At 44.6% G+C, this 19659-nt stretch overlaps 1 protein-coding gene across 1 annotated transcript in view; it reads right to left on the bottom strand.

Moving 5' to 3' along the window:
- EPG5 (ectopic P-granules 5 autophagy tethering factor) overlaps positions 1 to 19659 on the bottom strand; it is an 83965-nt gene that overhangs the window by 41937 nt on the left and 22369 nt on the right. The window contains exons 10-23 of the mRNA XM_074952309.1: positions 19327 to 19482; positions 18683 to 18840; positions 16916 to 17070; positions 16130 to 16270; positions 15621 to 15785; positions 14526 to 14648; positions 12565 to 12824; positions 10198 to 10338; positions 8158 to 8302; positions 7114 to 7311; positions 4512 to 4622; positions 3658 to 3777; positions 2157 to 2323; positions 1710 to 1937 (exon numbers count right to left, since the gene is read on the bottom strand). Of these exons, the coding sequence (XP_074808410.1) occupies positions 1710 to 1937; positions 2157 to 2323; positions 3658 to 3777; positions 4512 to 4622; positions 7114 to 7311; positions 8158 to 8302; positions 10198 to 10338; positions 12565 to 12824; positions 14526 to 14648; positions 15621 to 15785; positions 16130 to 16270; positions 16916 to 17070; positions 18683 to 18840; positions 19327 to 19482 (2268 nt within the window). The remainder of the gene's footprint in view (positions 1 to 1709; positions 1938 to 2156; positions 2324 to 3657; positions 3778 to 4511; positions 4623 to 7113; positions 7312 to 8157; positions 8303 to 10197; positions 10339 to 12564; positions 12825 to 14525; positions 14649 to 15620; positions 15786 to 16129; positions 16271 to 16915; positions 17071 to 18682; positions 18841 to 19326; positions 19483 to 19659) is intronic.

The following is a 19659-nucleotide window of genomic DNA, read 5'->3' on the forward strand; positions in this document are numbered from 1 at the left end:
TAATCCAGTAGGTCTATCCTGTCCTGCTGCTAGGGAACCTTGCTCCAAACCTGAGCGAGAGCCCGAGCGGTCACCCCCCTGCAACCAGGACCGGGTTGATTGGTGGCTCTGTCCCGACCGGTACCGGTCGCCCCTCCCAGAGTTATATCTGGCTGACCTCAGCGAGCGTCTGGATCGGGGTTTGGCAACCAGCAGTGCTCGGCGGATCTGCAACAGCCCCGAGCTGGCGATCTAAGCCTCATGCTTAACGTGTAGTACCGGAATGTGGAGCAGGACCGGGAACCAGAGCGGGCCTGGCGTCACGAAGATGAAGCCACACATGGCGACGCTGCCCTGGGGGATCGGCTACGCTCCGGAAAATGGTACCGTTGGTCCCTCGACCTGTCCCTGGAGCGGTACTGGTGCCACAGAGATTTTGGGTGCCAACTCCAAAACTCCTGCCAGGAGGTGTGTGCCTCCAGAGGTCTGCGTCCGGTTTCCTGTGAGCCACACCTCGAGCCTCTCTGCCCTTGTCCGAGGTCCAGAGACCAGATGGGGCTGCAAAGCTTCTGCCTATCACAGTCAGAAGCACGCCGGATGCGAGAGGGCGACCATTGGCAGGATGTCCCCCGCGATGGGGAGCACTGCCAGAAAGGTGGAGACTATGGTGGTGCCAACGTGGGTTTATCCCAGGACCAGGACCCTGCAGGGGCTGGTGTGGGCGGCACTGGGAGGGACAATTTCTTGTGCCGCTTGCAGGGCCTCTGGCGTGGATGACACCCGAAGCTGACTAGGACCTCCACTGCTATCCGGAGTATCCGGCGCGGAGCGGGCTGGGCTACACTGTTCGACCTGAGTTGGGGCCCGGGATCCCGAAGGGGTAGAAGAGGCACCCAAAACAGGGCCTTGGTCCACCTCAGACTTGTCCTTTCCCTTGTGGGAAGCTGGAGACCTTCCACGCCCCGTCTTGCTGGGCTTCTTGGCTGGAGTCACGGAAGGAGACCGGTGCCGGCTCATAGACAGTATCAGCGGAGCGCTGCACAATGAGGTCATGGTGCTCAGTGCCGAATCGGCTTTGGGGTAAGGGCAGACTCCATCAGGAGCGCCTTCAAGTGAATGTCACGCTCCTTCTTCAACCTGGGCTTGAAGGACTTGTAGATTCTGCACTTATCACTAATGTGACCTTTGCCCAAGAACCGTAAACAACTATTCTGTGGATTGCTAATGGGCTTGGCCTTTTACAGTGATTGTGGGGTTTAAAGCCTGGGGACTGGGGCATGCCCTGTCCCGAAGCGAAGTCCCTTTAGGGACCTACTAAGCCTCTAACTTAACAAATAGGTTGAACTAAACTAGAGGGAAACTATATACAATAAAATTTGCAGGAGGCAAATAAGTTCGAACGAACGAAAGCAACAGCTCTAGCTGAAGCAGCACCAGTTCCACGCACCATCACTGGCAGCAAGAAGGACCTGAGGCTGGAGGGGGCCGGAGGTGCCCTATATGCCACGGCATATGCACGCCACTCCAGGGGGCGCCAGAGCTGGTCCCCTATGGATACTGCTGCGGGAAAAACTTCCAGCACCGGTGCATGTGGTGAGCACACACACCTAAGTTGAATGGACATGAGCAATCACTCGAAGAAGAATGTGTCTCATACATACTAGATAATAGTAGGATCTCAGTAACTGCCATAGCGAAATTAGCTGTGAAACAGGACTGGCTTTCTTTACCTGACAAGTTCTTTATGCAGTTCTGGTGAAGTCAGGTAATCTGGTGAGCAGTTCCCCCTTTGTGACAAGCCTTCACTGCCATCTGCAGCATTCTCCACTCTAAGCGCTTTACTAGCTGCATGGTGGAAGTCTGCCACCTCCATCAAGCGCTGCTTCATTGCACTTAATAGGTTAACATGAGCTGGACTCTGGAAAAATCTTCTTCCGATACAGCCATCTACAGGTAACCTTCAAAACAAAGTCTCATTGTTAATGTCAAATCAACATCTCTGCCCCATAAACTGGTTTTTGCTTCATGGAGATGGCTAACACTAAATACTGCTCTCAACTGAGCTCTTGGCACCATGGAAAAGGGGTTGTACAAGGCACTTAGTAATCTCATTTATACTGTAAACACAAACGCCAGCCACTAATTATATTAGAACCTTTAACGAATAACAAACTTACCCATACTGCGGCCCAGGTCGGTGAAGGTAAAGGAGGAAAAATTTTTGCCAGATGAGGGGCAGAAGGGGGTGATCTGCAGGGGTAACAAGGGCCTGATGAGCCCAACGGTAGATCATCAGTCTTTGGAGAGAAGGTACAATAGGCAGCTTCAACTGGGCCTGGGCTTTCTGCAAAAGAAGTGGAGAACTCTTTTCAACAAGTGTTCCAGGAGGCCCATTTCCATTGCAGTTCCCTACAATAGACTTTGTTCTAATTTATTCCTACATCTTTAATTTTGATTAGCAGAGCAAGGATGGTTTGGGAACTGTGAATAAACTACAGCTATTAGATAGCAGTAACCCATGAAACAGTCATGCTTCTGCAGTAATGTTAAGGCCAAGGTGCCCAACTCTCAGCTATAGGCGCAATCCGGTCCACTTGATTTGCTATTGGAGGGCCAAATTATACCCTCGATCTTCATGCAAACGTACTGCTGGCACCAGCAGAAGGACTGCTGCGGACCAACGGCCACATCAGGGGCATAGAATTTAATTCAGATTGTAAGTTGTCCTTCTCCACAGAACAAGTCTGACATTTCCGTATGGGGGCTTACATTCCCATGCCATCCTGTAGACAACAGCGGACCATATATATTTTGTGAGGCCCAAGAACCCAATAGGGTACTAATGAATGTAATAAGTGCTGAGCACTTTTAATAGTGTTTTGCAAATGTAAGGACAACTAGTGCAGTGGAGCAGTACAGAATGGAAAGCTAACTTTTTCACTAAAGAGAAATTGCATCAGCTTTTCCAAAGATAGAGGAGATGAAGGCAAAGCAAAATGATACAGGCGCGTCCACCAAACCCTGAACCCTTCCAACATAAGACCACCTGTACTGGTTTCATATTAGCAATAAGCTATTTTATTTTCCAGTTCAATATTTATGACCAATGGTTTAAGGCTCACTCAGTAAACACAATTTCACAACAAAATTATTGTGTACATTTACACTGCAAAAGTTGAAGGAAGGATGGTCCAGTGGTTAGGGCACTAGTCTGGAACTCCAGAGACATGAGTTCCTGACTCCAGAGACATTCACTGACTCAGCTTGGGCAAATCACTTAGTTGCTTTATGCCTCAGTTTCCCCATTTATACCAGGAGGATAATAGCACTGCCCTATCCTCACAGCACCCTTGTGAGATAAATACACTGAAGATTGAGAGGTGTTCAGATGCCATAGTAAATATGCTATGTAAGTATTGTATATACAGATGGAAGATTTACTATAAAAAGACATTAAAATAATAACGTATTAAAAATCAGGCCTTTGGCATGCTGGTTTTAAAATGTTAAAACGAAAAAAAGAGAATGGAAAATCCTTTAGAGCATTTTTTTTTTCCCTGTAAACCAAGCAAAGAAGGTCTTACAGAGATACACTGGTGTCCGTGCAAGCAAAATTGCCAGGAATGACTCAAGAGAAGACTCAATTTTCTATGTATGAAGGGGTAACTGTTCTCTTGCCTTCAGAGCCTGATCAGGAGTTAAAGCGTTGATGATCAATTCACCCTCCACGACTCTGCGAAGTTGGGAATCTTCTTCAAATATGGACTCCATATTCAGAACCATCCATGAAAACCAAACCTGTAAGATACAGTATACAGAAAATCTTGACTACAGAAGAAATCCTGCCGTTTTCTAAGTATTTTTAATAGATCCTTACTATGAAGTTCTGAAAGCATCAGCACATGGAGCCAGGAAGTTTTATGAACAGATACCCTATTCCCCATGTATATACAACCAAACCTTCAATTTCACTGCTGACCTATTAGAACTAGAAGGATCTTAGTTGACAAAGGGGTGAGATACGTAGCTACCATTATCCATTCAGAGAATTCCAGATAAAATAACCAACCCACATATTTTATCGTCGGAACTCCTCTCCCACACAACACATGCAACAAGTCTCCACTTAGGGACTTGTGACATGTTGTAAACAGAGAGGAGGGTGATCAGTTTTTAGAACATTTGTCAGACATGGCAGCCCAGTCTCTCACACTGAAGCCTACAAGGGATTATCTGGGGAAGGTACACATTATGTATGTACTGACAGTCACATTAAATGAGTTCTTGGGTACAGATTTAGGATTTAAATTGCCAACTCCCTCATGCCAAAAAATGTCAGTGCCAAAGGCCTGTGACATCTCCAGTCTGATAAGCCTGCAGTGCCCTCTCAGACTAAATCAGAATTTTATTTCATCCCAAGAGACCTTTTGCAATAAGAAAAAAAAAAAAAAAGAATGGCAAGAGTAGAAGACGACAGTTCAAACAGGTGTCATGGGAAAAACAGAGCACTTTAGAGTAACGTAACTGCCCACCTGTGTGGAATTCGCATTGCCCTCGATGAAGGAAGGGGTCACATTTCCTGCCACAATCCAGCTGACCAGGGAAGAGAGCAGACCTTTGTCACAGTGATAACCTAAGGCATTCTGTATGGAAAGTTTGCATAAAATAAAGAATGAATGTGAGAGAGTGATGGGGAATTTACTTAGCAACGGAACTGTCTCTGTGCCTTTTTTCCGGCCTGTCCCTTATGCGTGTAACCAATTCCCAATCCTGCTTCACAAAGCCATCACTGAAAAGCCAGCTAAAAACCTCATTTCTTCCAGGAGGTCCACAGGGGGCCAAATAACAATTAATATAATTAAACCATCCTAGCTTGGAAAATCCAAAAGCAAGACCAATGCGTTCTGTCTTGTGTCTTTTAGGGCGGGGCCTGTATAGTTTTGTACCATGTACCACTGAGAACACTATAAACACAATATTAGTAAATCAGGAACCATAATTTAAAGATACAGTAAAACTCCCTTTACCCAAAACTCCATACTTCAAAATTCCCTATTTGTCTTAATGCCAGCGATGCCCCCACCCCAATTCACTCAGTACCACAGTACCACCCAATTAGTCGAACCAATTTACTCAATTGTTACCGGTTTCAGAGTAGCAGCCGTGTTAGTCTGTATTCGCAAAAAGAAAAGGAGTACTTGTGGCACCTTAGAGACTAACCAATTTATTTGAGCATAAGCTTTCGTGAGCTACAGCTCACTTCATCAGATGCATTCAGTGGAAAATACAGTGGGGAGATTTATATACATAGAGAACATGAAACAACGGGTGTTACCATACACACTGTAATGAGAGTGATCATTTAAGGTATCCCCGATATTAACAGTATCCCCGATAATGTCAAGGCAAACCTGGTGGCTGAACTTTGTGACTTTGTCCTCACCCATAACTCTTTCACATTTGGGGACAATGTATACCTTCAAATCAGCAGCACTGCTATGGGTACCTGTATGGCCCCACAGTATGCCAACATTTTTATGGCTGATTTAGAACTATGCTTCCTCAGCACTCACCCCCTAATGCCCCTACTCTACTTGCGCTACATTGATGACATCTTCATCATCTGGACCCATGGAAAAGAAGCCTTTGAGGAATTCCAACGTGATTTCAACAATTTCCATCCCACCACCAAACCTCAGCCTGGACCAGTCCACACAAGAGATCCACTTCCTGGACACTACGGTGCTAATAAGTGATGGTCACATAAACACCACCCTATACCGGAAACCTACTGACCGCTATTCCTATCTACATGCCTCCAGCTTTCATCCAGACCACACCACACGATCCATTGTCTACAGCCAAGCTCTACGATACAACCGCATTTGCTCCAACCCCTCAGACAGAGACAAACACCTACAAGATCTCTATCAAGTATTCTTACAACTACAATACCCATCTGCTGAACTGAAGAAATAGATTAATAGAGCCAGAAGAGTTCCTAGAAGTCACCTACTACAGGACAGGCCCAACAAAGAAAATAACAGAACGCCACTAGCCATCACCTTCAGCCCCCAACTAAAACCTCTCCAACGCATCATCAAGGATCTACAACCTATCCTGAAGGACGACCCATCACTCTCACAGATCTTGGGAGACAGGCCAGTCCTTGCTTACAGACAGCCCCCCAACCCGAAGTAAATACTCACCAGCAACCACACACCACACAACAGAACCACTAACCCAGGAACCTATCCTTGCAACAAAGCCCGTTGCCAACTGTGTCCACATATCTATTCAGGGGACACCATCATAGGGCCTAATCACATCAGCCACACTATCAGAGGCTCGTTCACCTGCACATCTACCAATGTGATATATGCCATCCTGTGCCAGCAATGCCCCTCTGCCATGTACATTGGTCAAACTGGACAGTCTCTACATAAAAGAATCAATGGACACAAATCAGACGTCAAGAATTATAACATTCAAAAACCAGTCGGAGAACATTTCAACCTCTTTGGTCACTCGATTACAGACCTAAAAGTGGCAATTCTTCAACAAAAAAACTTCAAAAACAGACTCCAACAAGAGACTGCTGAATTGGAATTAATTTGCAAACTGGATACAATTAACTTAGGCTTGAATAAAGACTGGGAGTGGATGGGTCATTACACAAAGTAAAACTATTTCTCCATGTGTATTCCACCTCCCACCGTTCCTCAGACGTTCTTGTTAACTGCTGGAAATGGCCCACCTTGATTATCACTACAAAAGGTGTTTTCCCCTGCTCTCCTGCTGGTAATAACTCACCTTAAGTGATCACTCTCGTTACAGTGTGTATGGTAACACCATTTGTTTCATGTTCACTGTGTGTATATAAATCTCCCCACTGTATTTTCCACTGAATGCATCCGATGAAGTGAGCTGTAGCTCACGGAAGCTCATGCTCAAATAAATTTGTTAGTCTCTAAGGTGCCACAAGTCCTCCTTTTCAATTGTTACCGACATCCCTGTTACTTTTCAGATAAATGGGCTCATGCTACATATAGAACAGAGATTTATTTGGAACTGATAATCCCAGACCTAAACCTTTAGAACTTTTCTACAGCTGCACTAATTCATCTGTTTTACCTTATGCTGTTGGTAGAGCAGTTTTTGCACACAGTCCTCTTGACTATACTGAAAAGCTGCTTTGCATAGATGATCCAGCAGGTAGACCGTTGCTCTCTCTCTGTGCCACAGCTGTTGAGCAGTGAGAACTTGCACCCAGAACTCCAGCACTGCAGCTGGCCACACTCCATCAGGCTGATGGCTCATAAAAATGTGGGTCTGCCAAGTTAAAGGGTGGAATTAACAGCCAGCACCCAGCCTGAATTACTAAAGCACAAAACAGTACTGAACAATTGTCCAATTTCCATTGGTTGGTTTTTGTGACAGCATCAAGGGCTCTAATGATATCCGTCTCTTTTCAGAAGGACACAAATGACGTCCCTGCAAATGGTTTGCTATTTTTGTTCTTTATCCCTGACCACAGAAATTCTCAGGATAAAGAGATGTTGACGCAGGGGGTCCCTGGAGCTTACGAACACTGCTGGAGAGGAGACTATTTCTAAGGCTTCTAACTCTGCAGGAGAAGAAACAGCCACTGAGGCCATACATTTGAAACCCTGCAGGCTCCCAGCCTGGCAATGCCTACCCTGTAGCGTTCACTCTGCTCTCCCTGCAAGGCAGAACTTGCAATCTCAGCGCGGGTATCAGTTTATCATCTTTTTCTAACCCTAGTATTTTTTCCATTTAACTCCATTGGGGTCTAGACTTCATGAGCAGATAGGGCTACAGGTACTTTGGCAGACCAGTGCCAATTCTTTCTATACCAGTACCATCTTCCAAAGCACAAACCAGCAATCAGAAAGGAAAACTTACAAACCCTAACAGCAGCCAGATACGCCTCTTAATCCCTGCTCTACCCAACCCTAATGTGTGCAAATTATGCTTCATACCACATTCTAAGCAACACTGGTGAGAGTTCTCTCTTTTTAACAATCAAGAGCTGCAACACCAAGTAAAAAAAAACAAAACAAAAAACCGTCAGCACTAGAGCTCTGCAGAGTGAAATCCTAATCCATTACCCTCCAGCCATTAGATGTACAGTTCATTCATGCTTCATTTTCTGACCTGGATCATGCTGTTGAGAAGCTTAACATTTTCTCCATTGCTTGCTCCTGTCAAGTGTTGCGCCACTTTGTGTGTAACCTGCTGGGTCATGCCTTGTGGAACTCCACTATCCAGGTGAAGGAACAGCTGGATGTAAGATAAAAACCTAGAGACCATAATAATCACAAATGAAATTCATTCGATTCTAAGATTTCTCCTACATCATACATAAAGGGCTGGGTTGGTTTGTTCTGAGGAATTTAAGTGTCATAATACCGAAGGTGACAATGATTAGACTTAAACCCAAACCATTATAAAGAAGTCCACATTTTTAAAAATCAGCACGTGAACATCTGAACTACCATCTTAAGTTTATACCATAATTTTCATCTCAACCCTTCCTAAACGCCCCACTGCTGAAATACAGCAGCACCAGGAGCAAAAGGCACGAGCCACTACACAGAACTTGTAAGGAAGGAAAATTCTGACCAAAGACATCCTACTCTAAAGATCTCAACATGCTTTTCATAAATATTAGCAAAGAGAAGATAGGAGGCAGGCTTTTACAGCCTCATCTGACACACCAACATGTTGTAAACTGCATGGGACCCAATTTATCACCCTTACTGCATCAGAAATGCACAGAGCTCACATATGAGCTACCTCAGTCTAATTCAGACAGTTCAGATGCCACAGCCCCTCAAATTGTATAATCTCAGATCAATGCAATTTCTTTTTCAAAGATGTTTGGATTCCTGACTCTAGATCAACACTGAAACATTTGGTAGAAATAGTGTGTTTTCAAGAGAGAGCTGAATTATGAAAGGGAAGTTGACTGGTGTGGGAAGAGACAGAAAGAATTCCAGGAACAGGGACCAACATGGAACAAGGCATGAAGATGTGTGTGTGACAAAGCTAGGCCAGTGATATTTAGGAGGGTGAGTTCCATCAGTTTGTGTATACAGGTCTCAGATGAGATCTTAAAAAAACTGAGGTCCAGCCTGCTCTTCAGGGATCACGGTACTACTTGTGACAGATTTGCCCAATTGTCATTAGCCAAAATTCCCCATTACCTGGTGTTGCACAGTGTGCCAGTGGACTGCCACCCTCTACATCAGCAGTTCTATATGCAGAGTTTGTAATACACTCTGCAATGCTATATAAGCACAGGAGTGCCTGACACTTGCAGACTTCTGCAAGAGGAAACGGGAAGAACAGGAGAAAAACTCAAATCAAGAAAGCATAGTATGGCATCACAACCAGGAAAGGCAGCGGGGCAGAGGAGGAACAGCCTGTTAATAAAACCTGACCTTGCTCCTGAGACAGCTCGGGTGGTATCAGTGCACATCAGTCTTGAAGAACATCTGGAGAGATGTCTGACAAGAACTGACATAGATCAGCATTCAGGAGAAAGGCACATGGCACACTGATGGAAGGAGCTGTTTATATTTCAGGATTTCTCTGCAGAAGTTACCCTGCAGAGGAAAGCACTCTCAGAAGTACCTGCTGCTTTGAAAGAGACTGAAAACTACCCTTGCCTGCCCCAGGGGGCTCTAAGTACTGACCAGTCAGTCCCAGAACAGACCATGTTTCAGCATGACAGCAATGAGGACTTGGGAGGGGGTTGATTCTGGATAGAAAATTATGCAGCCTGGCCTAGTAACATAGCAATTAGTCATGACAGGGCGTTGTGTTAACAGGCCTTTGAGCCACGCCCTATGGAGACTCTGACTGGAACTTTAACATGCTTAGCAGTAACGGAATTAACAGCTTGACACTCAGAGGTCTGCCTGCTCCTCTACCTAGCCCATCCACAGACAGAACATGTCAGGCTGTCCAGAGACTGGAGAACTGTGCTACAAGCTACAGCACTGGTCTCAGCACCATGCCTGCACACATAGTGATAGCCCATGTGGTGGGTGTTTCCATCACAGCTGTGCCACTGATCACAATCGTAAAAAAACAACTTGGCAAATATGCTGATTACATTTCTAGTCAACTGTTGCCACACACTAATAACGCTCTCCCTTGGTACTACAGTTAAATAAAAATCATGCTTACTGTTCGTTCTTCAGAAGGTAATACTGGCAGGGATAGAACAAGGGTAAAACTTTATCCAGTACATGGACTACTGTTCTCAGGTACCTAGACTGCACCAGTATGCCCAGCAGAGGGATCCCTTCAGCACAGAACTTTTCAATGCTGCAAGGAGAGAAACAAAAAAAAAGTGACCAACTAATACTAAATAGCATCAGTCTTTGTGAGACTTTATCCAAGCAGATTAAAGTTTTTCCACCTCATTCCCCCCAAAGGAGGAGGAATTTAAGGGTGGTGAAACTTCCTGGTTTGTCAGCCCTAGAGAATTAAGGCTTCTAATCATGATAGGTATTTGCTGCCTATGGAGATGGGAAGCCATTCAATAGCTGGCAACGCATTTCACTACAGGAGATGCTAGGTGAGGAGCTATATGGGATTCCTGCTCTTATCTTGCAGCAGCCTCAGACACTCTAGGGAAAAGGGAGCCTGCGTCTCATTCAGTGCAGTTCCTGGTATCCAGTGTTAGCAGTACAAACACGCAGCCCTGGGGCAATGTCAAACGTAGTGAGGATAACATTTCTATGCCCAGATCTTCCATGCCAGGAAGACATAACATTAATATTAAACACCTCCACTTTCATAGCTCTTTACTTTTTCAGTTTGCTTAAACATTAATCAGCCTTCAACATTCCTGTGATATAAGATCAGTATTAGCCCCCATTTTTCATATGGGGAGCCAGAGCAAAAGATTTTCTCAAAGCCACAGTAGGAGTCAATATTATAGCACAGATCAGAAGTTCCTTGCTTCTCATCCTAAGCTCAGATCACACCACCCACTTTCTCAAGCTAGAACTGCTCTTTAAAAACATGGAATCAAACTGCTCTAACCATACATGCAAGAGAGGAAGAACATAAGAACAGCCATACTGGGTCAAACCAAAGGTCCATCTAGTCCAGTATTCTGTCTTCCGACAGTGGCCAATGCCAGCTGCTTCAGAGGGAATGAACAGAACAGGTAATCATCAAGTGATCCATTGCCTGTTGCCCATTCCCAGTTTTTGGCAAACAGAGGCTAGGGACACCATCCCTGCCCATCCTGGCTAATACCCATTGATGGACCTATCCTCCATGAATCTATCTAGTTCTTTTTTCAACCCTGTTATAGTCTTGGCCTTCACAACACCCTTTGGCAAGGAGTTCCACAGGTTGACTGTGCATTGTATGAAAAAATACTTTGTTTGTTTTAAACCTGCTGCCTATTAATTTCATTTGGTGACCCCTAGTTCTTATGTTATGAGGTGTAAATAACACTTCCTTATTTACTCTCTCCACATCAGTCATAATTTCATAAACCTCTATCATAACCCCCCTTAGTCATCTCTTTTCCAAGCTGAAAAGTCCCAGTCTTACTAATCTCCCCTCATATGGAAGCTGTTCCATACCCCTAATAATGTGTGTTGCCCTTTTCTGAACCTTTTCCAATTCCAATATATATTTTTGAGATGGGGCGAGCAGATCTGCACGCAGTATTCAAGATGTGGGCATATCACGGATTTACAGAGGGGCAATATGATATTTTCTGTCTTATTATCTATCCCTTTCTTAACGATTCCCAACATTCTGTTAGCCTTTTTGACTGCCGCTGCACATTGACTGGATGTTTTCAGAAGAACACTAAGGCAATTTCTCCTCACAAATTAAATCAACATTATATGGAGAAAGCAAAATGGCTGAAACTTGGAAAAAGAGTGAAAATATTGAGGCAGGACACGAGTAGTATCACTGTACAGTTTTGAACTAATCAAAGGAGAACCCCACAGAGAGCCTAACCACAAAGTGGCTGAGACTATGCTAGGAAGGACTGTTTTGAAACACGTTTAATACTAGGTTAGGATGCTCATTAACATTTTGATTGAAGTAACAAGGGTCTTACCAATTTCTAGTACACAACACAGACAGGGATGTTTTTCAATTTTCTGAACATCCTATTGCAACACTGTTAGAAAACATTGCTGCAGACTAATATGGGAGGGAATACAAGACAGCACTTTTTGGTTAGCAGGGTTAAGAAAGAATCCTTGTCTGCAACGGGTAGAGACATTACGCCAGCGATTTTTGTTTTAACACTGTCATCACTTGGTCCTGTTTCAACCAGAATGTGAAGGGAGCCTAAGGTATAACTGAGGAAATAAATACATCAGCATGTTACTGGAAAGCATTCTCTTGAGGCGGCCAGAGAAAAGAGTTTTCTGTTCCCCTCAGCAAAACACTGAGACCATTTGAAGATGAACAAGAAGAATTTATTAGCCCTCCCAATCCATTACCATTTAGGATGGATCAGCCCACTGAAGTTACCCACTCATCACAAGCACCAGTAAAAGGCACACTTACCTATGACCCAGTGTAGTCATTGCCAATGCGAGGTAACAGCCAATAGGGATGCCTGATTTGACGGCCTTCAGCAATGGATGAAGCATGACTGATTCTGTCATGTCGAGCATAGTGCTGAAAGCAGGAACTGCAGACCAACACTGCTGCACACCATGGTCATTTCTGTGCAGCTTTAACCTCAAAATCAAGCCCCACGCCCACTGATTAAAGGAGGTCTCGGGTGTCTCTCCATAACGAACAACACTAGCCAAGTAGGAGACCTATAACAAAGAAGTAACACGACCAGAGAGGAAGGATGATCCAGGGGTTAGGGCATTAGACTAGGACTAGAGACTATGATTCAATTCCCTGTTCGCCACAGATCCCTGTGTGACACTGGGCCTCAGTTCCCCATCTGTAAAATGGGATTAATAGCACTGTCCCACCCGACAGGGATGTTGTGAGGATAAATACATTGACGATTGTGAGGCATTCAGATACAACGTAATGAAAGCCCTATTATAGGCAAGGCTGGTAACCCCACCTATTATTAAGCTCGTCCCAAACTATCCATTATAAAGATCCTGTTTTAGTTGTTTATAAATGCCAAACTTTAAGTGCTTGCGTTGAAATTTCCCATAACAGGCATCTGTCTCAGGCTGAATGTTTTGGGGAAATTTCAGCCAAAACAATTCAGCTGTTCCAAGAACAAAGCTAGGGAAAAATATGTCATTTTGCCCATGTCAAAAAAAATGCTGGCAAACTTTTCTTTGAGAAGCTCTGTATGCCCATGCTTTAGAGGAGAGACTTGAAATTTGGCACAGGGGTGTTCTATCAGGGATGTGCCTTTTGCTGCCCTATGAAAATCCACCCAACTTTGGGCAAACTATAAGCCTTTGGGGTGGGGGTGAAATCAGTTTACATATGCTCAGTAGAGACTAGCTAAAGCACAGCAGCTAAAAACTCTGGAGATTCCATCCACAGTGAGCATGCTCCAACTCACGGCTATGGAGGACTCAGCAGGACTTTCCCTGCAATTGCAGCAGTGGGCTGATGTGGACCAGGCCAGACTTGGCATTGGAACTGAGAGCCTGTCTTTTTTGTGCCCTTCTCTGCTGGTCCCAGACAGTGTGGAAGAGGAAGCTGCTTGATTCGAATGCAAAGGGGATGGGAAGTACATTGGGGCAAGGCACCTGGATAGCAAGGACACAAGCATGACTGGGACTGGTGGCTGGCGGGGGTGAGGGAAAGGAGTAGGACTAAGAGATAGGATCGTGGGGAGATGGATTGGCTGGGCAAGGAGACAGAGAGCCAGATGGGACAGGACAGAGCCAGGGGGATAGATACTTTTGACTTTAATCTCTCTGTACCTCAGTTCCCCATCTGTAAAATGTGGCTAATACTACCCTCCCAACTGGGGTGCTAGGAAATTAATTTAATGTTTGTGAAGTATGCAGATGCTACAGAGATGAGCACCAAGGAAAACCCCATGAGGAAATTAATAATTTTGTATTCACAGCAGGGTCTGAATAGATATCAGGGCCAACCACTGAACCAGGAGAAGAAAACATAATACTCAATAGCTTGCTCATTAATTGAGCATCATCCATTCTGTGCATTGAACAGGAAGTGGTCCTGTGCAAATCACATGGGATCACGTAATTAAAGACTGTATCATCATGCATACGCATAAGGGGGAATGAATCAAAATTTCACAGATAAAAGTTAGGAAATGCAAGAATTAAGGTTGAGAGCTTGACTTTGCTATCTTTATATTGTTCTTTTAACACACACACACACACACACACACAGAAACAAATACCTTAGCTCGAGCATCATAACTATCCTTTCAGTCATGAAATGCCCAATACAACGGCATGAGAGTTTGGGTTTTTTAAAATTAACCTTGAGGTTCCCATCCTACACTTCTTTCTTCTACCACCACCAAAAATTCAGAGAGGGCGGGAGAGAGGGAAAAGTACCTGTTTTATGCTTTCAGAAAGCAGCCCGCCATATGGTTTTTGAGGGAGGTATTTCTGGTACGCTTCTAGGACCATTAATGCAACTTCAGCATGGACAGCTGGATCGAAGTGAAGAGTAGTATCCTGTTAAAGTTTGTTTTCTTTATTAAAGAAGACCTTTAAAATTGTATCATCATTCTCACTGTAATGTACCCTCACCAGGCTTCTGGTTACATCACCAAGGAACAGATGTCAATATAAATAGAAAAGGGAAGAACATAACTGGTGCATTAGATTAGCCAAATGCTTGGTCAGCAAGAGGAGTCTTGCACCATACACTGAAGGATAAGGAACTCAGGCTCAGACACTTCTAAACACAGAGCTCTACAGCTGAGGACCTGTCTATTGAGAATGACCTTCCTAGAGACCCCAAGAGTTTATTGATTTGTTTTTGACTTTTCTGACCCCATCCAAAAAAAAAAAATCATATAAAAACATTTCAAAAGCTAAAGTTTCTGTACAATATTTCAAACCACAATTCCAAAGATTAGTTTCCAATTTGAAGGACTTTTCCACAACCACCAAAGGACTCCAGCCAACCATATCATAACATAACAAAGACTTCACACTTAAATTAGCTCAGTTTCCAGACAGACAGACAGACACACACACACACACACACCCCCCTCCTATAAATCTACTGGCCTCCTTAAATGCAGGAAAAGAAAAGGTGATCTATGCCATGCACCTGAAAATGTGGGTACTGGCTGGCCCAGGAGAGAAGCACATTTCAGAGTCAACAGGTCCTCAGAAAAGACACTGCCGGTTGCCTCCTCTGGTTTATAATGAGGGAGCTCTAGCTCAAATGCCTCTACCAGTCACAACCGTGACAGTATGGCAGGGGAACAGAACTGGTTCCTCCACTAGCCTCTTCCAAAACCATTGGGATACCAGCATTCTCGCACCTTCAAATGCATACAAAGCAACCCATCACATCCCAGTAGAATGTCTTAGTGCTGTTAACTGATCTCCAACATTTGTGATTAGTTACAATGCTAACTGAACAGTTTTTCTCAGGTCTGACTGAGTGTCGAGCTTTCAATTTTTAATACATACATGCTCACCAAATCCCCAGTTTAGCCCTTCCAGGATAATGCAGGCTAGTTTATTCTCCACCATGTTCAGATTGTAATTCAATAGCCAGCCACGGATCAGCGCTATCTCCGAGGAAGAGGGCTTCCAAAGATACAATGGCAGCTCTTTAAACAAGTATAAGGAAACCTGTAGGGGGGTCGGGGGGGGGTACACATATTACAAATCAATGGTTAAAGAGATTGGTTTCTTTAGTGCTGACAATGTGCTCAGAACTGTACAACACCCTGGAAAAGGACTGACGGTTACTCAACACCGAGCCCAGCATCCCTCCTTCCCCCATTCTATTTACTCCCATCTGAACACACTGAGCATATTTGCTCACAGCCACAGCACAACCAGCGTCTATTTGCACCCCCTAACAAAGCACTGTGTGCCAAATTTCAGGTTATTCATCCTTAATACACTAGGTCATAACATCCACTTTAAGCTCTTAACAGTGGCTGTTTTAAAGGACACAGATCAGCTCTTACCATGCCGACTTTTTCAATGGTGTCTCTAACTCGATCCAGGAGTACAGAAATGACCCCTGTATGGACACCAGTGATTGCTCCCAAGAGTTCTCTGCCAACCTTTGAAAATGTCTCTCTTGTGGAAATGCTGACATAAGATACCTGAGAAGGTAAGAACAGAAAAGGGGTGAGGGGACAGGACCAAAAAACCACCACACACTATGACTGGGTTCATTGGCAGTGTAGTGGAGAATACAATAAAATAATATGTATTTTCTTCTGCTGATCCTGGACAGTGGTGTTTACAAACTGCAAACTCCAGTCCAAGTTCTTAACTGTTTATCCTGACACAGCATGAAAAGTTATTGGACCGGACTGCATGGACTCCATGGGTCGCAGAAAATTAAAATGGAGCACACATGGGGAGCAATAAAATTGGAGAGTCAGAGCTCCAGGTCAGTCAGTTCTGATGCACTGCAGGCCAGCTCCAACAGAGAAAGGGAATAAGCCAAGGAAAGGAAAAGATTTCCCATATCCTGACTTTGTTCATTTCAGCCTGGTCTACAGAAGTGATATTCCTATGTAGCAATGACAAACGAGCCATCCAGAATACTTTATTTCAGTCCTAGAGTATTAAACAATCAAGCCAGGAGAAGAGAACAGTTTGATAGGGTTATAAATTAAAGCCCTAATCCTAAGGGATGCTGAATGCCTTGAACTTTCCATTTAACTTAACAATGGAAGACTGCTCAGTGCCCCACAGTAGTGCTCAGCACCTCACAGAATTGACCCCGTGGCATTGCCCACCTCATATATCTCCAGTACGACGACTCTGATGAAGTCCTCATCCACATCAGCCCGCTTGGCTTGTGCCATCTGAGCAAACGTGGTGAGCAGACAAATTTCTTCCGAGCAGTTCATGGATGTAAGATACTTCTCAAAATTTTCAGTGTGTTCTGGGTCTGCAAATCACATGGAGGGAACACAGGTCAATATAGGTGAAATGGTTAATTGCCTCCTGTAACTAAACATGTATTTTACCTGTAGTCTTAATACCAGGAACAGAAACAGAGACATACTAATTGCTAGGATGGATCGAACCCATGGCCCACATAGTGCAGTATCCTGTCTCCAAAAGTGGCCAGTCCCAGCCCTTTTAGATAAGGTGCAAGAAACCCAGCAGCAGGCAGTTATGGAATACCCTGCCCACCTGAAAGATTCCTTCCAAACCCCAATAGTTATAGGTTGGTTTATGTCCTGAAGCATGAAGATTTATATTCTTTCCAAAACTCCTAGGGTGGGGGAGGGGGGTGTTAATTGTTATTACTCTAACTCTGGATGCTCGTTAGTCATAAAAATGGTTGGGTTTTTAAAGAATTTATTAACCTGTTGGCTTCAATGATATCTTGTGGCAATGATTTCCACAAGTGAACTACAAATTGTGTGAAAAAACCTGTGATGGGGTGAACTAGGTCTGGAGGCCCTCTGCTGGAGGCCTCGTGACCCAGCCTCACCCCAGAAAAAAGCAGAACAGAAGTCCTCCAGACAGCCAATCAGAGAGGCTGCTGGAGCAGCTAATCAGGGGCCAAAAGGGCCATATAAAAGGAAACAGCACAGGCAGAGCACTCAGTTACCGGCTGGAGCCTGAAGAGGGAAAACCGGGTGCCTGGCTGCCTGGAAAGCAGCAGGACCGCAGACAGCTCACCGCAGGCAGGATTGAGCCCAGGGAAGGCTCCCGATAACTGGGTGCCTGGCTGGCTTGAAGAGCAGCAGGACCATGGACAGGTCAGTGCAGGCAGGACTGAGCCCAGGAAACTGAACCCAGAACCTAGATGATGGTACTGTGATGGGTGCTGCTGATCTTGTTGAACACTGACCCCGGGCAGGGGCACTCACAAAAGGTGAGTCCCGATGCTGTTACAAGACCTTTTCTTTTTATCAGTTTTAAACAGTTTATATAATCAGTCAAGGCAAGATCAGAACTGGGGACAGCCAAGCATGGCAGGTAGGTTTTAAGTAAGTTCAGGGATTTTGCTCATCCCATATACCATAATTTTAGACAGCAGTTAAGCTAGTGAAGTCATTCTGCACTAACTGAAAACTAAAGTGAGCACTGGAACACTGAACCCCAAGACCAACTGATGTCCAAGAATTCTGTGTTACAAAGCCTTGGGGAAACTCTGCTTCTCCCAGACGTAGTACAACAAAAGTTGTTGTGCCATGTACTGGATTAAAGAGAACACTACACAACCGCTGAGTGTTTGAACTGAAGATTTCAACTTTGTTTTTAGAAAACTGTGTGAATGCAGTTAACTTTGCAGTAACACAGAAGGGTGCCATCCCGTTATAAGAACTGAAAGAAAGGGGCCGCCCATCCAGAAAGGGGCCGTCCGCGAGAGGTGGGCGCCACCCTGTTAAAAAATGAGTGATTGCAGTCACCAATCAGAAGGGGCAACATCCTTGTTCTTTGGAATTCACAAGCCTAGGCACTGGAAGAAGGGCCGCGTTTAGCTACGGATCCAGAACAGAATTCAAAACACTGCCCTGCAGGTTCCGCAAGCAAAGGAATTCTACCTCCGAGTTTGTGCTTGCAGTCGGCAGGCTGCACGGTGGAGCAGATATTTTCCAGGTGTTCATTTTCTGCACAATGCATGATGAAGAAGAGCTTCCAAAGCATGCGACTCGATAACGTTCCATAAGGCATCTCAGACATGAACAGCCAGACGCCCAGCCTGTTGGATTTCAAGCCAAGTAGAAATAATTTGCACAATAATAAGCCTCAGTACCTGAAAAGAAGTTACAGGTCCAGACCCTCTGCTGAGGAGCCCACACCTCATTTGGGGAAGAGGAGTACAAGAGTGGGCTTTCTGTTCCCTTGATCTTGATCCCACTTTGCGCTGGGCAAGTCCCCACAGCATAAAAGTTACAGAAGCCTGAAATTTGAATTCTAACCTCTCCCCTTTTTGGTAACCATCTACATGTTTAAAGGATCTTGCATGTTACAGTCTAGTCTGAATCCACAGAAAATACTGAAACACTATTAAAATATTAAGTCACAATCAGATCAAAGCTGTCCATGCAGATTCTGGATTCTGCAGCCTGGGCTGTTCGGATGCAGGGTTTTATTTTGTCCCACCTGTAGACATAACTTTCACCCTCCTATTGTTTTTAATAGCATTTGGGTGTGAGTTTTTATATCCTTCAGTGGGATTTCCTACCTTTTTGCCTTCAGCACATGTAGAACAGCCCGAAGAAACAGTTCATCAAATTCTACTTGCAGTTTTTCTACAGAATAGGGGTGCATTATTGATCCATATTCTTTATTGCAGCTAACATACTGGGCCCAGTGGTCGCTCACATAACAAACTGTCATCCTATGCAATGGGGGTTAAGGGAAAGGAGGATAAAAAGATCAGAGAGTACATCATCAGTGTCCAGAAACAGCAACTCTGATCACAAGCAAGAGCCAAAAACTCAATCTTCTGTCCTAAAGTTTCAGAGAGTCTGGCACCTATACCCTCAGAGTTTTCCATCTGTGGAGAACTTTACAG

The sequence above is a fragment of the Natator depressus genome, chromosome 5, assembly GCF_965152275.1.
Source record: "Natator depressus isolate rNatDep1 chromosome 5, rNatDep2.hap1, whole genome shotgun sequence".
Lineage (NCBI taxonomy): Eukaryota > Metazoa > Chordata > Testudines > Cheloniidae > Natator > Natator depressus.